This window comes from Ceratotherium simum, chromosome 3, assembly GCF_057802395.1.
Source record: "Ceratotherium simum simum isolate JZ-2026a chromosome 3, ASM5780239v1, whole genome shotgun sequence".
Taxonomy (NCBI): Eukaryota; Metazoa; Chordata; class Mammalia; order Perissodactyla; family Rhinocerotidae; genus Ceratotherium; species Ceratotherium simum.
Window position 1 is genome coordinate 51,217,372 of NC_141902.1, and position 15,125 is coordinate 51,232,496.

A 15,125-nucleotide genomic window follows, 5' to 3' on the forward strand; every position below is an offset into this window, starting at 1 on the left:
CTGGGTTACGTGAGGTAGGAAAAGATCAAAAAGTAGTTTAGTAGCACAGACTGCTGTGTAAGACTAGAGTTGGAGTGGGATGGGGAAGGGAGGTTAATGCTGTGGACCTCCAGAGACCAGATCACTCAGCTCCTTGATGATACTACTGAGGTTAGAGTTAGGGAGAGAAAGAGTTGGGAAAAGTCATGCTTTCCCATTCTTTCTTCCTTCTTTCCCCCTAGATGCCAACTACTGCAGACTTAACACTTTTAAATTTATCATTTTCCTTCTATCCCCTGCTTTCCTGGAGTTACATGGGAGGCTAGGAGGAGAGTTGAGGCTAAAGAGATCTGGGTGGGGTTGGAGCCAACCATGGTTCATCAGCTCCATGGTAACCCTGGGGACATGTCATAAGAATTGCTTTAGAACAGGAAGTGTGTGTGGAGATGTTTTGTACTCTGCCAGATGTATCCTAATGACTCCTCACAGACAATTCAGAGTGTTTACTCAAAATAACCTCCATGAGGGCAAAGCTTGTCTTATGATATCCCTACTATGCCTAGAACATTGTAGAGAATGTTTAGTTTTTGAATGAATGATTGAATGAATTATGAGTGAGTTCTAAGTTCAGTTTTCACTTTATTTACTTTTATAGGCCTGTAAACCTCAAAGATTTACTGCTGATATTATTGAATAAAAAAATGGCTAGCAATGAAATACCAAAGGTAGATCTTAATGGGGGTTTATGGGAGAAAGCTTCTGCAGTAAAGTATTAGTGTATTTCTTTGCTTCTAAGATACATACACTGTATTTTAACTTATGTGAATTGGGATGTGTATTACAGTCAATGGCATTTTATAATCACAATGGCTAGGATTGAAGTTGAGTTTTGCTACAGAGGATTTTGTCTCTGCCCAACACTTGGGGACAGTACCGACCCGAGACTACTTTAAATTCTGTTTGAGGTGTTTTGGACCACTGTGCTAAGTATGAATTCAGTCTGTAAACTTATGTGAGTACTGGCTTGTGGTTCAGATTCTCAGGGGAGGTTTTTGGGCTTTTTCCCCTTTCTTTCCTCGGTTCCAATTTGTATGTGAACAATTCCTTTCTGTTGGGTGGATTTGTTTTTCGTTTACCTCTACATTAGGAGGATTTAGTGTCTTTGTCCCAAACAGGAATCTCCTGTTCGACTCCTCATCTTGAGCATTTTTTTTCCCTCATAAAATAATGGTCTGTCTTATAATTGATGGCATCTTAGATTCAGTGAAAGATAATAAATATAATTATTTAAATCCACAGAAGCACAGATCAGATTTTTAAAGGCCAAACTCCGTGTTATGCAGGAAGAATTGGATAATGTTGTATGTGAATGCAATAAAAAGGTAAGTTTTTAAAACCTCTTAAAATAAATGCTCTAATATTCAAAGACATTTTAGGAGGAATTTCAATTATATTTTTAAAATAGCTTCATTGAGATATAATCTGGAGTTAAATTTTGAATTCAAAAATTGTATTTACTGAAATTTATTCTATTCTGAGATGTTGAATTTTCACAGAGCTAAAGAATTTTAAATACTTGTTAGCAGTTAGAATTCTCTATATTAGACTTACAAGTGTAAGCTATTAAACAGAAATAAAACGTCTGACTTCCATTTTGAAGATGAAAATGGAATATAATTTGTTTTTCTTCATGAAATGGGTATAAGTATCTTATCAAAGATCATATGAAGCTCCTTTTGGTTTCTGCTTTGTGTTTTGATACCAAATGATATGCATTTTTTCCACATAATCTGTAATTTCGTAACTACAGGAGGATGAAATTCAGGATTTAAAGTCTCAAGTAAAAAACTTTGAAGAAGATTGCGTGAGACAGCAGCGAACAATTAATTTGCAACAGTTTCAAACAGAAAAATATAAAACTCTTTTTGAAGAAGCAAACAAAAAATGTGTTGGATTACAGCAACAGCTGTCTTCATTAGAAAGGGTAATAATTTTGCTATTTTTCCTAACTTAATGCCAAAGATGCACTAAAACGTTAAAATTGCATGTTTGTATAGACACCACTTTTGGTTGTTCAGTTATTTTGTTAGTATTTATTAAAAACTCTTCCCCCATATATAGGAGAGTATTTTTTGACAGCTTTATTGAGATATAATTCACATACCATATATATCTCACCCTTTTGAAGTGTACAATTCATTGACTTTTCCTATATTTACAGAGTTGTACAACTGTCACCACTATCAATTTTAGAACATTTCATCACCCCAAAAAGACACCCCGTACCATTTAGCCACAATATCCCAACCCTCTTCCCCCAATCCTCTCCAGCCCTAGGCAGTTCCAATCAATTTTCTGTCTTGATATGTTTTCCTGTTCTGGGCATTTCATATACACAGAGTCATACGATATGTGGTATTTTGTGACTGATATCTTTTTCTTAACATAATGATTTCAAGGTTCATCTACATTGTATAACATATCAGTACTTCATTCCTTTTTTATAGAGTATTATTCCTTTTTAAGGGGTCTATGGATATAACACATTTTATTTGTTTATCAGTTGATGGACATTAGAATTGTTTCCACTTTTTGGCTATTTTGAATAACGCTGCTATGAACATTCATGTGCAAGTTTTTGTGTGGACATATGTTTTCATTTCTCTTGGGTATATACTTAGGAGTCAAATTGCTGGATCATATGGTAACCATATGTTTAACCTTTTCTGAACTGCTGACTCTTCCAAATCACCTGCACCATTTTCACATTTCCACCATGAGTGTATAAGAGTTCTAATTTCTCCACATCCTCACCAACTCTTGTTAAATTATCTTTTTGATTATAGCTATCCTACTGGTGTGAAGTAGTTATCTCATTGTGGTTTTGATTTGCATTTCCCTGATAACTAATAATGTCGAGGACCTTTTCATATGCTTATTGGCCATTTGTATATCTTCTTTGGAGAAATGTCTGTTCAGATCCTTTGCCCATTTTTTAAATTGGAATTTTTAAATTATTGAGTAGTAAGAGTTCCTTGTATGTTCTAGATACAAGTTCCTTATCAGATATATGATTTGCAAATATTTCTCCATTAAACCTAAAGATAACCTATTCATTGGGTTCTTTTCACTTTCTTTATGGTATCCTTTGAAGCACAAAATTTTTAAATTTTGAAGTCCAGTTTATCTAATTTTTCTTTGGTTGCTTGTGCTTTTGGTGTCATATCTAAGGGGAGAATATATTTCAAATAAGCTATCGTATTAAAAAATTTTTATATTAATGTACCATTGTGTTAATAAAAATAAAACATAATGTACAGTATTACTTTGTAAGACTTAGCGATAATAACAATTACAGGATATAGCATGTATTGAGATTTAAGTAGTAAGAAAATATGCCTTCTTCATTACTATGTCAAATTTCTGTAGTGTGTTCATATAAAACATTTGGTCTTGTATAGATAGCATTATCTTTGGTAATAAATGTTTTAACATTATATTTATTGAGATGTAATTTATGTACAGTAAATCACCCTTTTTAGTATGCACTTCTATAGCTTTTTTTTTTTTTGCATTCAATATTTTTTTTTTTTTATTGATGTTTTTAATGGTTTCTAACATTGTGAAATTTTGGGTTGTACATTTTTGTTTGTCCATCACCATATATATGACTCCCTTCACCTCTTGTGCCCACCCCCCACCCCCCTTCCCCCACCCTCACTGCCCCTGGTAACCACAGTCCAGTTTTCTCTGTCCATGTGTTGGTTTATATTCCACATATGAGTGAGATCATACAGTGTTTGTCTTTCTCTTTCTGGCTTATTTCACTTAACATAATACGCTCCAGGCCCATCCATGTTGTTGCAAATGGGACAATTTTGTCTTTTTTTATGGCTGAGTAGTATTCCGTTGTATATATATACCACATTTTCTTAATCCAATCGTCAGTCGAGGGACACTTAGGTTGCTTCCACTTCTTGGCTATGGTGAATAATGCTGCAATGAACATAGGGGTGCATAAGCCTCTTTGGATTGTTGATTTCAGGTGCTTTGGATAGATTCCCAGTAGTGGGATGGCTGGATCATAGGGCATCTCTATTTTTAATTCTTTGAGGAATCTCCATACCGTTTTCCATAGAGGCTGCACCAGTTTGCATTCCCACCAGCTGTGTATGAGGGTTCCTGTTTCTCCACATCCTCTCCAACATTTGTTGTTTTTTGTCTTGGTGATTATAGCCATTCTAACGGGCGTGAGGTGGTATCTTAGTGTTGTTTTGATTTGCATTTCCCTGATGATTAGTGATGTTGAGCATCTTTTCATGTGCCTATTGGCCATCTGTATATCTTCCTTGGAGAAGTGTCTGTTCATTTCCTCTGCCCATTTTTTGATCGGGTTGTTTGTTTTTTTGTTGTTCAATTGTGTGAGTTCTTTATATATTATGGAGATCAACCCCTTGTCAGATGTATGCTTTGCAAATATTCTCTCCCAGCTGGTTGGTTGTCTGTTCATCTTGATTCTAGTTTCATTTGTCTTATAAAAGCTCTTTAATCTGATAAAGTCCCACTTGTTTATTTTTTCTTTAGTTTCCCTAGTCTGGATAGGCATGTCATCCGAAAAGATTCCTTTAAAACCAATGTCAAATAGTGTGTTGCCTATATTTTCTTCTATGAGTTTTATAGTTTCAGGTCTCACCTTCAGGTCTTTGATCCATTTTGAGTTAATTTTTGTGAATGGCGATAGCACATGGTCCACTTTCATTCTTTTGCATGTGGCTGTCCAGTTTTCCCAACACCATTTATTGAGGAGACTTTCCTTTCTCCATTGCATGTTCTTAGCACCTTTGTCAAAAATTAGCTGTCCGTATATGTGTGGTTTTATTTCTGGGCTTTCAATTCTGTTCCATTGATCTGTGTGTCTGTTTTTGTACCAGTACCATGCGGTTTTGATTACTATTGCTTTGTAGTATGTTTTGAAGTCAGGGATTGTGATGCCTCCTGCTTTGTTCTTTTTTTTTAGGATTTCTTTAGCTATTCGGGGTCTTTTGTTGCCCCATATAAATTTTAGTATTCTCTTTTCTATTTCTGTGAAGAATGTCATTGGGATTCTGATTGAGATTGCATTGAATCTGTAGATTGCTTTAGGTAATATAGACATTTTAACTATGTTTATTCTTCCAATCCACGTGCATGGGATATCTTTCCATTTCTTTATGTCATCATGGATTTCTTTCAATAATGTCTTGTAGTTCTCATTGTATAGGTCCTTCACCTCCTTGGTAAGATTTATTCCTAGGTATTTTATTCTTTTTGATGCAATTGTAAATGGTATTATCTTTTTGAGCTCTCTTTCTGTTAGTTCATTATTAGCATATAGAAATGCAACTGATTTTTGTAGATTGATTTTGTACCCTGCAACTTTGCTGTAGTTGTTGATTGTTTCTAATAGTTTTCCAATAGATTCTTTGGGGTTTTCAATATATACAATCATGTCATCTGCAAATAGTGAGAGTTTCACTTCTTCGTTACCTATTTGGATTCCTTTTATTCCTTTTTCTTGCCTAATTGCTCTGGCCAAAACCTCCAGTACTATGTTGAACAGGAGTGGTGAGAGTGGTCAGCCCTGCCTCGTTCCTGTTCTCAGAGGAATGGCTTTCAGTCTTTCCCCGTTGAGTATGATGTTGGCTGTGGGTTTGTCATATATGGCCTTTATTATGTTGAGGTACTTTCCTTCTATTCCCATTTTATTGAGAGTTTTTTATCATAAATGGATGTTGTATCTTGTCAAATGCCTTCTCTGCGTCTATTGAGATGATCATGTGGTTTTTATTCTTTGTTTTGTTGATGTGATGTATCACGTTGATTGATTTGTGGATGTTGAACCATCCCTGCGTCCCTGGTATAAATCCCACTTGATCATGGTGTATGATCTTTGTTTTTTTTTTTTTTTAGCTTGGCTTCTTAGCCTGAAGAAACTTTATTTATTTATTTTTTAATTTTTTTAATTTATTTATTTTTTTAATTTTTTGTTTATTGCAGTAACATTGGTTTATAACATTGTAAAAATTTCAGGTGTACATCATTGTACTTCTATTTCTGCATGGACTACATCATGTTCACCACCAAAATACTAATTACAACCCATCACCACACACATGTACCGAATTATCCCTTTCACCCTCCTCCCTCCCCCCTTCCCCTCTGGTAACCACCAATCCAATCTCTGTCCCTATGTGTTTGTTTATTGTTGTTATGATCTTTTTAATGTATTGTTGTATTCGGTTTGCCAATATTTTGTTGAGGATTTTTGCATCAATGTTCATCAGCGATATTGGCCTGTAATTTTCTTTCTTTGTATTGTCTTTGTCTGGTTTTGGTATCAGGGTGATGTTGGCCTCGTAGAATGATTTAGGGAGTGTTCCATCTTCCTCTATTTTTTGGAATAGTTTGAGAAGGATGGGTATTAAATCTTCTTTGAATGTTTGGTAAAATTCACTGGAGAAGCCATCTGGTCCTGGACTTTTATTTTTTGGGAGGTTTTTGATTACTATTTCAATCTCTTTACTTGTTATTGGTCTATTCAGATTCTCCATTTCTTCTTGGTTCAATTTTGGGAGGTTGTATAAGTCTAAGAATTTATCCATTTCTTCTAGATTGTCTAATTTGTTGGCATATAATTTCTCATAGTATTCTCTTATAATCCTCTGTATTTCCATGGTATCCGTTGTAATTTCTCCTCTTTCATTTCTAATTTTATTTACTTGAGCCTTTTCTCTTTTTTTCTTAGTAAGCCTGGCTAAGGGTTTGTCGATTTTTTTTATCTTCTCGAAGAACCAACTCTTTGTTTCATTAATCCTTTCTACTGTTTTTTTGGTCTCAATTTCATTTATTTCTGCTCTGATTTTTATTATTTCTCTCCTTCTGCTGGCTTTGGGCTTTGTTTGTTCTTCTTTTTCTAGTTCTGTTAGGTGTAATTTAAGGTTGCCTATTAGGGCTTTTTCTTGTTTGTTAAGGTGGGCTTGTATCGCTATGAGTTTCCCTCTCAGGACCGCTTTTGCTGCATCCCATATGGTTTGATATGGCATATTATCATTTTCGTTTGTTTCCGGATAGTTCTTGATTTCTCCTTTAATTTCATCAATGATCCATTGGTTGTTCAGTAGCATGTTGTTTAATCTCCACATTTTTGTCACTTTCCCAGTTTTTTTTTCATGGTTCATTTCCAGTTTCATAGCCTTATGGTCTGAAAAGATGCTTGTTATGATTTCAATCTTCTTAAATTTATTGAGGCTTGCTTTGTTTCCCAACATATGGTCTATCCTAGAGAATGTGTTTTTGGTGTCATATCTAAGGGGAGAATATATTTCAAATAAGCTATCGTATTAAAAAATTTTTATATTAATGTACCATTGTGTTAATAAAAATAAAACATAATGTACAGTATTACTTTGTAAGACTTAGCGATAATAACAATTACAGGATATAGCATGTATTGAGATTTAAGTAGTAAGAAAATATGCCTTCTTCATTACTATGTCAAATTTCTGTAGTATGTTCATATAAAACATTTGGTCTTGTATAGATAGCATTATCTTTGGTAATAAATGTTTTAACCTTAGATTTATTGAGATATAATTTATGTACAGTAAATCACCCTTTTTAGTATGCACTTCTATAGCTTTTGACAAATGCGTAGTCACTTAATCATCCCCATAGTTGAGAAATAGAACAGTTCCATTATCCCAAAAAATTCCCTTGTGAATTTAGTCAAGTCCTTCCTTCCCCTGCTCCCAGCCTTAGGCAACCACTGATCTGTTTTTGGTTCTCATATTTTGACCTTTTCCAGAAAGTGATATAAATAGAATCACACAGTAAGTAGCCTTTTGAGTCTGTTTTTTTCCCTAGCATAAAGCATTTGAGATTCATCCATATTGTCTTTTGTTTCTTTTTATTGCTGTGTAGTGTAACATTGAACAGATGTCTGAATGGCAGTCACTCACTGTTTGTGGCTAGTCCAAATTGTGACATGCTGTAAGTGTAAAATAAACATCAGATGTTGAAGACTAAATACAAAAAAGAATAAAGAATGTAAAATCTCATTAATATTTTTTGTATTGGTTACATGTTGAAATGATAATATTTTGGATTTGAGATAAGTGAAATATAGTATTAAAATTAATTTTACCTGTTTCTTCTTAAAGTGACTACTAGAAAATTTAAAATTACATATGTGGTTTGTATTATATTTCCATTGGTCTAAGAAATATAGACAAGTGGTCTAAAAAAAGTGTTGTATCTGGGAAACAACTGTTTTAATTTGTCATGACACTTGACCATTTGTCATCATGCAACCAAGCTCTGGTCATATCACTGCTCTGCTCTCACATGATCTTGAAACCTTGCCTACATCTTTGATTCTTTTCTTGTTCTTGATGCTCGTACCCAGTCCTGTGCATTCTTTCTTCCAAATGTTTTTCCTTCATCTCTTTTTTTCAATTCCCATTGCCACTACTTGGTTCAAGCTATTATTATCTTATTTCTGCATTATCCTCACTGGTTATTTTATTTCCTTTCTCTTTTCTTTATCCATTGTATCCTGTACTCCGTCAATAGATTAATATTCTCAAAGGACTACATTGATTATAACTCTACCTGTTGTATAGGCAGAACAGGAACTAGCATTTTTTGAGTGGTATGTGCCAGGCAAAACACATTTTACAGAAAGGGAAACTGAGTCTGAGAGGTTAAGCAAATTGCCCAAGGTCATATGGGAGTGGCAGAGCAGGATTCAAACCATGTTTGTCTGACTCCAGAGTCTGTGTTCTTTCTACAAATCATGTAGACTCTTTCTCCAACCCCCCAAAATTAAATGGACTTAAACACACAGCCGTTCCAAGATCTCATGGCTGTTTAGAGTTAAATATCTGAAACTTTTGGTTCACAATGAATGAACTAAGGAATTATGATACATTGGCTATCTGAAGATTTTTATGAAAACTTTCATTGGCTCTGAACTCCCAGCTTGAATCCTTATCTACCTACCAGCCAGAGAGATGTAACAACTGTCACGGGGAGTGTGGAACTCAAGATTGAATCTTTCTTTGCTAATTCCATTCATTTTATATATCTTTAGAAACAAATCTCAATGTACAGTTCACAGAAATGCAAAACAGAGCTTCGATTTGATGAAGCTGCTTCTATAAACTTGCAAAAGCCAACTATTTAAAAAATAACTATGTATATTAACTTATTTTAGCTACTGATACTAACAGATAGAGTCATTTCTAAAATATAAAAACAGCATTTTGTTTCGGCATTGGATTGTTTTTCTGTTAATGATCTCCGTTTAAAAATCAGCTCAATATTGAGGAATAACTTAAACACAATAAAATATACTTCTTTTAATTGTACAATTCATTGAGTTTTGACAAATTAATACATCCGTGTAATCACTATCACAATCAAGATAAAGAAAATTTCTGTCACCCCCGTAGATTTCCTTTATGTCCCTTCCCCATAAGTCTCGTCTCCAGGCATGGCCCCAGGCAATCGCTGATCTGCATTCTTTCACTACAGATTAGTTTTCCTTGTTCTAAAATTTCAGATAGATAGAATCATAAGTATGTACTTTTTTGCATCTGGCTTCTTTTGTTCAGCATAATGTTTTTGAGATGCATCAATGTTGTTGCGTGTATTGTAATTCATTCCCTTGTATTGCTGAGTAGTATTTATTTATGGATTTACCACATTTTGTTTATCTGTTCACCAGTTGATGGGCATTTGGGTTGTTTCCAGCGTTAGACTATTAGAAATAAAGCCACATGAATTTTCATGTACAAGTGTTTTGTGTAGACACATGTTCTTGTGTATACACATCCAATATCATTCATGATGTTGGATAAATACCTAGGAATAGAATTTCTGGGTTTTATGGAGAGTGTAGGTTTAACTTTTTAAGAAACTGTCAAACTGTGTTCCAAAGTATACCATTTTTCATTCCCACTAGCAATATATGAGAGTTCCAGTTACTCTATATCCTCACCAAAACTTGGTATTGTCAGTCTTTTAATTTTAGCCATACTAGAAGGGCAGAAGGATTGATTATTCGTACATCTTCTTTTTTGGTGTGTCTGTTCAAACCTTTTGCCCATTTACAAAATATTGAGTTGTAGTAAGAGTTCTTTATGTTTCCTTATATAATCCCTTTGCTAGAAGAATTTGTATTGTGAATAGTTTCTCCCAATCCGACTTGGTTTTTTTATTTTCTTAACAGTGTCTTTCAAAAGGCAGCAGTTTTAAATTTTGATGAATTCCAATATGTTATATTTTGTGGTTTGTGCTTTTTTTTTTTGGCTGAGGAAGATTGGCCCTGGGCTAACATCCATGCCCATCTTCCTCTACTTTATATGTGGGACATCTGCCACACCGTGGCTTGATAAGTGGTGCTTAGGTCCGTTAGCTTAGGAAGAGTTAGTCTCTTCCAGCTCTGATGTCTGCCTTCTCAACTCAGCGGACCTCTGGACTCTGTTTATATTTTCTCCTACCTGTACCCACAGTGTGGCTGTTGCCTCAAGGCAGAATGCTTGGGTGATTGTAGGAATACCTCATTTGTTTTCTTTCTCTCAGGGATCACAATCCTACTATTTCCCAATATCAATACAGTTATTTAACATATTTTGACCATTTTTTTCTAGTTGTTCACAAAGTGTTTTATGTTAAATCCTTATTTTTTCATCATGGCTAGAAGCCTCAGTCTCTCTTTTGTTTTGTTGTTTGGTCAAATTAAAGTTGGTAGGTGCATTCGGCAAGTTTCTCTGATCATGGATCATGTCACATGAACACTCTTATCGTTAGTAACTTACCTTTTTTAAAAAAAATATCTGCTCTGTTGTTATCTTGCTCCAGCTAAAATTGACCTCTGTGTCATTTCCTAAAGATGCTTTGTTCTTTTCTGCTTTCATAGTGAAATTCCACAAAAGCCTTTTCTCAACTTCAAGTCATTTCCTTATTTTGCAAAGAAAACTTTTTTCATTTTTGCCTGTGTGTATCCTGTGAAGCTATGATGTTAATGGTACCTTATCTTTGTTTAATATTGTATAGTTTACAAATTGCTATCATATACATATAATAGTTGTGTACTCTCATATATACTTTTATTATGTAGATCTACCCCTTCCCCCATGTTCTTTATTCCCATCTTCCCCAGTTTAGGTTCCGTGGTACATGACTTAATTATCCATTGCATATATTCTTAATTTCCCTGCCAATGTAGTGTGTGGGCAAAACCCAACCCTAGTTAAACCTAATTTATCCCCTACTGCATGCCTATTCATGAGCAGTACATTATGGCTGGACAAAAATACACAGGCAAGTGGATTGGTCCTACTTTAAATTTATTTACAAATATCAAGTGTAATGCCATTTTCCTCTCCCATTTTCTGAGAAGTCAGTTCCCTCTTCCACTTTCAGAGGTGATTATTAAATGGGTGATCTTTTTTTTTGCTAAGGAAGATTCGCCCTGAGCTAACATCTGTCGCCAATCTTCCTCTTTTTGCTTGAGGAAAATTTGCCCTGAGCTAACATCTGTGGCCAGTCTTCCTCTATTTTGTAAGTGGGTTGCCACCACAGCATGGCTGATGAGCGGTGTAGGTCCGTACCCAGGAACTGAACCTGGGCCACCAAAGTGGAGCATGCTGAACTTAACCACTGCGCCACTGGGCTGGCCCCTTAAATGGGTGATCTTTTTTCCTCAACTTTCTAATACCTCTTCTAACCTTCTCATTCTCAGTTCATGACTTTGCCTCCTATTTTACTACGAAAACAGAATCAAAAGATAACTCTTCCTCATCCTATTACTAAATCTATCAACTTCTCTGCCTCTGTACCCATCTACTTGGCTTTCCCTTTCATTATGGAGGGATTACTACCTCTTCTGTCTAAAGCTGATCACTGTGCACTGGATTCCGTGCCCTTTCTCCTACTCAAGGGCTTTGCTCCTACCTTTATTATCCTTTCTTTCTCTTGCAAAAATCAAATTTACTCTATCGGATTATTCACATTAGCATACAAACGTGCCATAGAATCTCTAATATGTATTTTTAAAAACCTCCATAGGTCTCGCATCTACCTCCAGCCCTATATCATTGCTCCCCTTTATAGTGAAGCTTCTTGAAATAGTTGTCTGTACTCAACGTCTCTCTTCCTCATTTGCCATTCTCTCCTAAAACTACTCCAGTTAGGCTTCCATCTCTACTCTGCCCCTGAAACCATTCTTAACAAGGTCACCAATAATCCATATTGCCAGTTCTAGTCAATTATTATTCCTCATAGTAATTTATAACTTAGCAATATTTGACATAGTTGATTACTCCCTCCTTGAAACACTATCATTTGGCTTCTAGAGCACCACACTGATGATTTTATTCCTCATTTTCCTGACCTTTACATGTCGGAGTGCCCAAGGCTCAGTCCTTGGCTCTGTTCTCTTTTCTGTGTACATCCAATTCTGAGACGCTTTCATTCATTTCCATGGCTTTAAATACCATCGATATGTTGCTCACTCCCACATTTCCATTTCTTGCTCTCACATCTTTGAGCTCCAGACTCTTACATCTTGCTGCCCACTTGATATCTCTACTTGGTATGTTAAACTTCATATGTCCTAAAGGGACTCTTGCTTCCCTGCCCCCTCTGCAAACCTACTTCTCCTTTTCTCCCTCTCAGTAAAAAACATCAAGTTGTTCAGGCGAAAATCCAAAAGTCTTCTTGATCCTTCTCTTTCCCCACACCTACATCCAATCCATCAACAAGTCCTGCCAGTTCTGTCTTCAAAATACATAGAATTGACTACTTGTCAAAACCCCATTACTCTACCCAAGCCTAAGCTACTGTCTTTCACTTATATTAATCCAGTGACCTCCTAGATTGGTATTCCTACACTCAGTAGCAATGCCACAGTAGTTAGAGTAATCCTTAAAAAACTTAGGTTTTTTACGCCGGCCCCGTGGCGTAGCGGTTAAGTGCGCACACTCTGCTGCTGGCGGCCCAGGTTTAGATCCCGGGCGCACACCGGTGCACCGCTTGTCAGGCCATGCTGTGGTGGCGTCCCACATAAAAGTGGAAGAAGATGGGCACGGATGTTAGCCCGGGGCCAGTCTTCCTCAGCAAAAAGAGGAGGATTGGCATGGATGTTAGCTCAGAGCTGATTTTCCTCACACAAAAAAAAAAAAACAAAAAAAACTTAGGTCATGACACACACACCCCCAACTAAAAACCCTCCAAAGGCTTCCCATGTCAGTCAGAATAAAATCCAAACTCCTAGGCAGAGTTTACAAGGTCCATGTAAACTCGCCTTGCCTGTTTCTCCTATCTCCAGACCTAGCACTGTGCCTGTGTCACTCAACTGAAGCCTCACTGACCACCTGGGTGATCTTTGAACATACTAGGTGGATTCTTGCCTCAGAATCTTTGTCTTCATTGTTCCTCTAGTCTGTAATTCTTTCCTCCAGATCTTTACACGAATCATTCCCTCATTTGGAAGCTTTCCCCTAACCACTTTATCTTTAATAATTATGCCCCTCCCCCATTGCTCTGTTTCCTTACCCTTTATTTTTCTTCATAGCCCTTATCGCTGCCAGGTATTACATATGAGTGAGTGTGTATGTATGTGTTTATCATCTGTCTCTTCCTCTGGAATGCAGGCTTTATGAGAGGAGGAACTTGGGTTCATTATTGTGTGCCCACAATATAGAATAGTACGTGGCATAATAGTAAGTGCTTGATAAATGTGTTGAAGAAGTAAAACATATTAGGTCTAGATATTATTACTCTCAATTTCAGATGTGGAAACTGAGTCTACCACAGCTGGCAGGTTTTCTGACTCCAAGTTTATTGCTTTTTGTATCTTAGCCACCTTATCTGATCATTTATTTGTTCTCATCTGATTCTTCCTCATCTGAATTACTCTGGCAGTTGGTGTTACTCTTAAAGCATTTACTACATTTTGTCTTGTGCTGTAGCTACTGATACATACCTCTTTCTCTTCCTGCCCTTTCCCAGGACCTTATGCATACTTTAAAAATTATGAGAGAATGGCACATTATTTCTTGTTGGATCTCATAGTATTTGAGTTTTAAAGTTAGACTTGATTTTCTTTAAGCTATCCAGTTCTTTCTTTTAAAAACTAATGTAAAATTCAGGGCTTGAGATTTTGCATAAAATTTTTCTCTAGCAACATGTAAACTGCTTAATTTTTTTGGTAACGATGGCTTTCCTTTATGGCGTATTTTCAGGATGCAAGCTTTCATAATGATATTGGTATCTTCACTCTGTAAAAAGTACTTGAGTATGATCGAAAACAGAAATGTTTTCAAGTTTTTGTTAAGGGTTTCCTTTTCTTTAGTGGATTTACTCATATAGGAAAACTTTATTTCCTACTTTACTATTCTTCTGACTATCCTTTTTTTTTCACTTCTCCCAAGAAGCGGGGGCAGTATTGATTCAAGGGTAGGGGAACATCTTGTGGTGAAGGGTGCTTTTCATTTTTCTGTGAAATAAGTTACACAGTCACCAGTTGGAAAGAGAAGATCAAAGATTCATTTCCACATTCTTATGAGAGGAGGCTGAAATGAGGCAGCAAGAATTGTGGACTTTGTAGCTAATGAGAATCTGTGCTTTTTCCATGTGAACAGTGAGATAAATCAGGCTTGCTCTTAGTGTAGCTACTACCCACAAAGCTGTGAAGAAGGCTGGTGATAGCAGATGGTATCCACACACAGTTTGATTTGTTTAGAAACCTACATAAAGAGCAGCATGTGTTATGTTTTGTTTTGTTTTCCCCTTAATTACTCAGAGCTAGGGAGATCAGTTTTCAAATAAAATGTAGTGATGAAGCCAGGAGAAAAAATTATAAAAGAAGAAAACAGACAACTGTATTTTTAACTGCATCATTTCAATTCCATGGTATCTATTGAGTATCTGCTTTGTATAAGGCTCTGTACTAGGCATTGTGTGGGGATACAAAGAAGAGTGAGTTAAGTATTACAAAATAAATTCAGTTTAATAAACATGTCATTAGTGCTGTTTATATGCTATTAAAGTAGCATATAAGAATATAGAAATTAAGACAGTTCCTGTCCTCTAGAGCTTAC

At 35.8% G+C, this 15,125-nt stretch overlaps 1 protein-coding gene across 1 annotated transcript in view; it reads left to right on the top strand.

Annotated features, from left to right (window-relative positions):
- The window catches only part of TEX9 (testis expressed 9), a 59,383-nt gene that overhangs the window by 19,944 nt on the left and 24,314 nt on the right, over positions 1 to 15,125 (top strand). The window contains exons 8-9 of the mRNA XM_004422010.3: positions 1,279 to 1,361; positions 1,790 to 1,963. Coding sequence (XP_004422067.1) covers positions 1,279 to 1,361; positions 1,790 to 1,963 — 257 coding nt within the window. The remainder of the gene's footprint in view (positions 1 to 1,278; positions 1,362 to 1,789; positions 1,964 to 15,125) is intronic.